Source organism: Nilaparvata lugens, unplaced genomic scaffold, assembly GCF_014356525.2.
Source record: "Nilaparvata lugens isolate BPH unplaced genomic scaffold, ASM1435652v1 scaffold7435, whole genome shotgun sequence".
Classification (NCBI taxonomy): Eukaryota; Metazoa; Arthropoda; class Insecta; order Hemiptera; family Delphacidae; genus Nilaparvata; species Nilaparvata lugens.
In genome coordinates, this window is record NW_024093184.1 from 6,567 (window position 1) to 14,223 (window position 7,657).

At 33.3% G+C, this 7,657-nt stretch overlaps 1 protein-coding gene and 1 long non-coding RNA gene across 2 annotated transcripts; one reads left to right on the forward strand and one right to left on the reverse strand.

The window, feature by feature from the left end:
- The first annotated feature begins 878 nt into the window (after nucleotides 1-878).
- Nucleotides 879-2,287, forward strand: LOC120356656. The gene is made up of 2 exons (XR_005574103.1): nucleotides 879-1,542; nucleotides 1,998-2,287. It is a non-coding gene; the product is annotated as an uncharacterized LOC120356656 (long non-coding RNA).
- Nucleotides 2,288-2,352: 65 nt separating this feature from the next.
- LOC111060322 (cap-specific mRNA (nucleoside-2'-O-)-methyltransferase 1) lies at nucleotides 2,353-3,755 on the reverse strand. Its single transcript, XM_039445615.1, has one exon. It carries the CDS (start codon nucleotides 3,721-3,723, stop codon nucleotides 2,617-2,619), a length of 1,107 nt encoding a protein of 368 aa, XP_039301549.1. The 5' UTR covers nucleotides 3,724-3,755; the 3' UTR covers nucleotides 2,353-2,616.
- Between the last annotated feature and the right edge of the window lie 3,902 nt (nucleotides 3,756-7,657).

Genomic DNA, 7,657 nt, shown 5'->3' on the forward strand with positions numbered 1-7,657 from the left:
CGTCGATGAATTATAAACAGAATAGGCTACAGAATAAATGTTATTGAATACCATAACAAAACACTGGATTTACAATATACTGTTTACTCAACAGTGACTTGAATGATTGAAGTTCAGCATTTCAGGTAATGTAATGTCTATATAATATATTTAATCACGTTTTAAATAATGCCGTATAACCTCAATTATACGTTTTCATGCTACTTGTCGCTTGGCCAGAAAAGCACAAAGGCCAAATTGACACGTTTACTAATGTATTTACAAGAAAAAACAACCTGAAACTATATTTTTACACTAATTGTGTATAATATATCATCAGACTCAAACTTGAGGATATTTGGAACTGGAATAAATAGTACACATGAAAATTTCATAGAATGGTCAGGTTAGACTCAAGTCTGTCCTGAGGGCTGATCACTAGCCTAATCCTTAATCAGTCCTGGGCATATTAGCTTATTTATTAATTTACATTAATAGAAAAATGAAAACTAACCTTACAGCTTTGATCGCATAGACAAAATAATTAATCAATAACACAAATTAATGGGCACCATATAAGTATAAGCAAAGTTTTGCTGCAAAACTTTCATGTTATTGGATAGGAGATATTAAACTGTTAGTCACGGGTGAGTAAACATTTGTGAGGCTCATTGATGACTCAAAAGTAATTGAGTTTTCAAAAGTGAAAACGACAGTGCCGTTTTCGAGATCCGTTTAACATAAATAGCCAGATATAAAAATATAGGAATTGCTCGCTTATAAATAGGATACATTAAATGTTGAATCATTGAAACGGTTTGAGATTGATGTGTGAGTTTCGCCATTAATTTTTCTTTGAAATTCTGTATCAGAATCATGTATCACATGACAACCTTGTAACAATTTTGGACATGATTATTTTTATCTTGTTTTTCTGTTATTTCGGTTCTAAATTCGATTGTATTATCAGCTTGTTTTTCTCAGTGAGACAAAGATGCACTTATGGGATCGAGCTGTACCCTTCGAATAATCTACTTTCTTGTTCTCTCCAGTTCTTTTTTGCTATTTTCTTTCTCCCTTTTTCTGTCCTTGTTGGTAGCTTGGAGTTTGCATTGCTCTTTCTCTCTAGTTTCTTTGTCTAATTTTGATAATTCCGTTTTGCTTACGTCACTGTCTTGTTTGCTACCCCGTCTTCAACGCTCGATGATCCATTCTGTCTCTGAATTTCGTGAATGGAGGTTGTAAATTTAACTTTTTCCTTTGATTCCATTTTTATTTAGCTTATGCTAATTTTTCTATTATTACAATATGTAGTTGATCAGAGACAGATTTCTTTCATCACAAGTTGTGATATTATTATTATTTTCTTTATTTTTTTTATTTCCTTTTTAAATATGTAAATTTTCTTGTTTGTTATTAAAAAAAAAGAAAAGTAATCATGTCCGAAAATTTAATTGAGTATTCATTCTAGCTGGCCTAAGTTATGGCAATTTATTTATATTTGTTGAAAACTCATTCATCACATATGTATCCATAGTAATTTCTACAATTTCCGCTGTACAGGTAAAGCATTATTTATTTATATACTTTACTTATTGTTTTATAAGTCAAGTCTGATCAGATTATAATTAATCCCAGCTTTCCTTAAATTGTTTTTCAGCTCTAATTCTCGTAATTCAAAATGTTGGAATATTTCTATGCAAGTTTATATAATAGTAAAATTAAATTAATAAATAAATAAATATCAAATTATCTTTGTCACGCTGGTCAAATAAATAAATAAATAATTAAATAAAATTGTAAAGCCTTATTCAAGTTATAATTTTTCTTTTTAAAAAATCTCTTTTGGAAGCTTCACTTCGAGTATCTTGAATTATTTATCTTTAAACTATTATTGATGATTTATTAAAGATCTTGTGTATTGTTGATTTTGTTAAGAAGAGCAAATTCTGTATTATTGATCTCTCCTTTAGTATTACAGTATTTATATATATTCTTTTCGTTTCTCTATTATTTAGCGGTCGTAGACTCATAGACTCATAGACTCGTAGTATCACAGGATGTCTTAGTTATGGCCATGGAAGCTGAATCCTTGCTGACCAACTCATCACAAGGAAACCAATATTTCCAGAAAAGATCTAAATTCGCCGTAAAAAGGATACTTCAAGAACTTCTTGTGCAGTGAAAAATTAATAAGTGAAAAATTTGAATAAAGTGTACGGAGGCCTCCTCACTTCAATACACCAGGTATTTACGAAACAACCAATATTAATTTATGGAAAATTCACAGGCAACTACTTCGCAAAAATAAATGGGACAGGATAATAAATAAATTTTTAATTACTTGATTTAAATTTTGTTTATTTTTGGAAATTCTATTTATTTGATCTATTATGTATATTAAATTGCAAACATGATTACAATCTTATTGTTGATTATTGAATATGCCTAACAATCATCAATGACAAGTAATGAATGGGGTAAATCTTGAATTGTTGAGCTGTCATATCATTCAATTATAAATGTTGCTACTTAGAAGGGGTTGGAAATTAAATAAATGGAATATTTTAGTTAATATATTGAACTATATATTCAATTTATTGATTTAAATATTCGGAGGATTATTTCCTTCCCATCTCAAAGATTAATTTCAACTGCGGTAAACTGAGGTAACATTTCAACTGCGCCACTCTGCTTATTTTTACAAATGATGTACCTTTCAGAATTGGCAGGTCTACTAGAATTTGGTTTATGTATGCATATACTTTCGAACGATCTGTACATGAGATAAACCAGTCCAACGCTGAACGGTGAGAAAATGTCAAACAATTTACAAACAAAATGGCCACCGATTCGAACGATGAACAATGCAACAAGGAACTGACAAAGGTACAGTCTTTTAGAGAGAATCTCTTGAATATTTTCTTGGCCCTGCACGGAAAATCCTCCGTCTGCCATCATAAAATGAACACCAACACCGTCGGTTTTCATCATGACAAATTCTGTTAAACTTGTTATATTCTCTGGATCGTATACATCACCATCTCCTTTCGCTCCGTAGTAAGTTTCAAACGATTCTGGAGTGCCAGCCATGAAATCAGCCAGCTTAAAATCGTTAGTCTCATTGGCCAAAGTGAAGCCAATACCTTTCGCCTGCCAATTCTTTCTGTAGAGCACATATTCTAAAAACCCTCCAGGCCCGGCACAAACGTCGGCAAAATATAGCAGGTCCTTTTCTCCTACCAATGGTTTACCTTTGTGATCCAGTGGTTCCGTAAACATTTTTCCAAATACTTTATCCATATTGGCCATTTTCATAGCAGCTCTATTTTGAAAAATACCATGTCTAATAGTTTTGAAAGGATTAGCTCGTTTCACAGCCATATTTAACGACATGGGATCCAAATCATCGAATACTGACTTTTTCTCAAGAATTTTAAATAGGAGATCCGGATCGACAAAATCAGAAAATGAGTCCATAACTAGGATTTTCTCGCCCTCTTTGGGCCAGTCTCGCATGCTTTCTTCAGTCAATTCAGCCATGAAGCAGTGCAGCCAATCCGGTTTCTCCTCCACACTCACAACCTCGAGTGATGAGTCCCATGTTAAACTCTCTGCTTGCAATCCCTTGACAATGCGACCCAAACCACTTCTGCCTTTCTGCTTCGACAACTCAATTGGGTCAAGTCGGCCTTGTTCATGTTTTCCCAAACCTTTTCCTCTGTAGCCCATTCCTGCCATCATACTCTCAACTTTTGGATTGGCTTGATAAACTGTTTCCGTTTTTGTGCGTACGATTCGAAGTCATATTTGCCCTTTTTGGCGGATTGTCCGTTTTGCTGCTGAACCGTTTCATGGGTTCGCCGAAACCGTCATCATCATCATCATCGTCATCGTCATCATCTACACCATTGTCGGCGAACGAGCGATACTGTGGCGGACTGTTGTAGTCGGCGAAACTGGCACGAGGTGGCTCCGGTGAGACGGGTCCCCCCGAGTCGTAGAGCGAGGGCATCTGGGGGTGATAGTTGGAGGTGGAGTAGTGGGGGTAGGAGGAGGCCGAGGAGGAGTATCCAGAGGAGGAGGAGGTGGCCTGTGAGGTGGCTGAGTAACTGGAGGCCACCGATTGCACCTCCACATGACTCCCTGTCTCGTCGCCGCTCTCTGCGCTGCTCTTTGCCCCCAAATTGTAGGGTGGCGGCGAGTAGGGGAAGCCCACCTGAGGGTTGTCATCGTCGCTCGAGTCTGAGTCTGATATGTAAGCTTCCATATTACAAGTCAATTAAGCGCACTCTGACATATTATTATTGTAGGATTGAACAATATTATTATAAATACAAAGCAATATAATTAAAATTCAATCATACAATTTCTGAAAATAACTTTCACAAACAATTCAGATTGCACAGGTGGTTAAAATCGTCGTCGGTGTATGTCTCAACTCAAATTCTTATGAGCATTCTTCTCTGATAAATTCTATAATTCTATATATATGTTAATTCAACTTAAAAATTATCTTAGCTAGCTCAAATTTTTTTTTTTTTTTTTTTTTTTAGAATGTAGCTTTCACACACTTGAGTGGAGGGAGTATGTAACAATTTTGGACATGATTATTTTTATCTTGTTTTTCTGTTATTTCGGTTCTAAATTCGATGTATTATCAGCTTGTTTTTCTCAGTGAGACAAAGATGCACTTATGGGATCGAGCTGTACCCTTTGAATAATCTACTTTCTTGTTCTCTCCAGTTCTTTTTTGCTATTTTCTTCTCCCTTTTTCTGTCCTTGTTGGTAGCTTTGAGTTTGCATTGCTCTTTCTCTCTAGTTTCTTTGTCTAATTTTGATAATTCCGTTTTGCTTACGTCACTGTCTTGTTTGCTACCCTGTCTTCAACGCTCGATGATCCATTCTGTCTCTGAATTTCGTGAATGGAGGTTGTAATTTAACTTTTTCCTTTGATTCCATTTTTATTTAGCTTATGCTAATTTTTCTATTTATTACAATATGTAGTTGATCAGAGACAGATTTCTTTCATCACAAGTTGTGATATTATTATTATTTTCTTTATTTTTTTTATTTCCTTTTTAAATATGTAAATTTTCTTGTTTGTTATTAAAAAAAAAGAAAAGTAATCATGTCCGAAAATTTAATTGAGTATTCATTCTAGCTGGCCTAAGTTATGGCAATTTATTTATATTTGTTGAAAACCTCATTCATCACATATGTATCCATAGTAATTTCTACAATTTCCGCTGTACAGGTAAAGCATTATTTATTTATATACTTTACTTATTGTTTTATAAGTCAAGTCTGATCAGATTATAATTAATCCCAGCTTTCCTTAAATTTGTTTTTCAGCTCTAATTCTCGTAATTCAAAATGTTGGAATATTTCTATGCAAGTTTATATAATAGTAAAATTAAATTAATAAATAAATAAATATCAAATTATCTTGTCACGCTGGTCAAATAAATAATAAATAATTAAATAAAATTGTAAAGCCTTATTCAAGTTATAATTTTTCTTTTTAAAAAATCTCTTTTGGAAGCTTCACTTCGAGTATCTTGAATTATTTATCTTAAACTATTATTGATGAATTTATTAAAGATCTTGTGTATTGTTGATTTTGTTAAGAAGAGCAAATTCTGTATTATTGATCTCTCCTTTAGTATTACAGTATTTATATATATTCTTTTCGTTTCTCTATTATTTAGCGGTCGTAGACTCATAGACTCGTAGACTCGTAGTATCACAGGATGTCTTAGTTATGGCCATGGAAGCTGAATCCTTGCTGACCAACTCATCACAGGAAACCAATATTTCCAGAAAAGATCTAAATTCGCCGTAAAAAGGATACTTCAAGAACTTCTTGTGCAGTGAAAAATTAATAAGTGAAAAATTTGAATAAAGTGTACGGAGGCCTCCTCACTTCAATACACAAGGTATTTACGAAACAACCAATATTAATTTATGGAAAATTCACAGGCAACTACTTCGCAAAAATAAATGGGACAGATAATAAATAAATTTGTAATTACTTGATTTAAATTTTGTTTATTTTTTGGAAATTCTATTTATTTGATCCATTATGTATATTAATTGCAACATGATTACAATCTTATTGTTGATTATTGAATATGCCTAACAATCATCAATGACAAGTAATGAATGGGTAAATCTGAATTGTTGAGCTGTCATATCATTCAATTATAAATGTTGCTACTTAGAAGGGGTTGGAAATTAAATAAATGGAATATTTTAGTTAATATATTGAACTATATATTCAATTTATTGATTTAAATATTCGGAGGATTATTTCCTTCCCATCTCAAAGATTAATTTCAACTGCGGTAAACTGAGGTAACATTTCAACCTTCCCATTTGTAAGAATGAGGTTGGATTTGAAATGAAGCTGGATTCGAAATGAAGATGGATCCATATGACGGATTCAAGATGGTAGACAAAAGTTTTGAAGCAACAAAAAGTTTTTTGTCCAATTGAAATAGAATTCCCATGCAACTTACTACTGTGATATCATACTTGTAAATTTTGTATTTAGCTGTTTCAATTTCTCACCAACTCTGTATAATTACAATTTGCAGATCTCACAGATCAATACAACAGTTCCTGAGTGAGTTCTTCAACCCAGGGTGTCTCCACTCTCCAGTGTTAAAAGCCTCTTGCTGATGATGAACATGCATGATGAGCATATGTGTAGGCTATAAGCCAACATGTTCTATCGTTAGTGGCCAGCCTAATGAGTGATTCTTATAGAACATGATGCCAGGAGACTATAATAATAATAATATTGTGCGAGATCTTAATGTGAGAGCAAAGTAGTTAGTAATGATATTCAAAGCTAAAAATTGAGTGTTGGTTCCATGGAAGCCAACAGGTCAAGTGCACGGAATTTTTTATCAGTTGTACTTGGATATGGAGTGAAAATGTTAAAATTCTTTATCAGGCGGAGTTAGGACTTCTATCTGCAATAGAGCAGTCTACTTGTCCTAAGGTTGTTGAGCACAAAATTAAGTCGAGAGAGATTTCTAATAAAAAAATTGATAATAACATGAGTCACAAATGGCGACCACGTGCTCTCCTAAAATTGAAAAATTATAGATTTCTGTTATTATGAACATATTGTATTGTAAGAATATGGACGCTCTAGAGCTAGAATGATGAAAAGAACCGTTTCTCGAAACTATTGAGAATACATTTGAATAGCATACCTAGTCAGATAACAGTGGTCAGTATTCTTTTCATAATAGTTTGAAACAAAATTAATTCTTTCCTAGAAACTTGCTAACAACATTATTAAAGTTATTCACAGGCACACTTACAATAGATATCACATGGCCCAATGTGTTTTGTGTTAACCCTTGTATATAGTGTGAAGTGTTTTTATTTAATAAGCCAGTGCAGTTTCTATTATCCCTAGCTTGCAAATAAATTTGCAAAAAGTTAAGGCCGTCCGGCTTGCAAATATACTGGGGTTCTGACCACAGCTCTAGCTCAGTGATAGATGCATGAATACTCTCAATATAATGAAACACCATGGGTTTCAGCAACTGATAATTAACAATCCTTACCGCTGCTCTCTTGAATATATTGAAGATTATCAATAAGGAAATCAAAAAGATAGTCAGTGACTGATTATCAGTAACCATACATTCAATCAAGA

Bases quoted from the DNA above. Each gene is read 5' to 3' on its own strand.
- LOC111060322 (XM_039445615.1), bottom strand. From the start codon at position 3,723: ATGATGGCAGGAATGGGCTACAGAGGAAAAGGTTTGGGAAAACATGAA.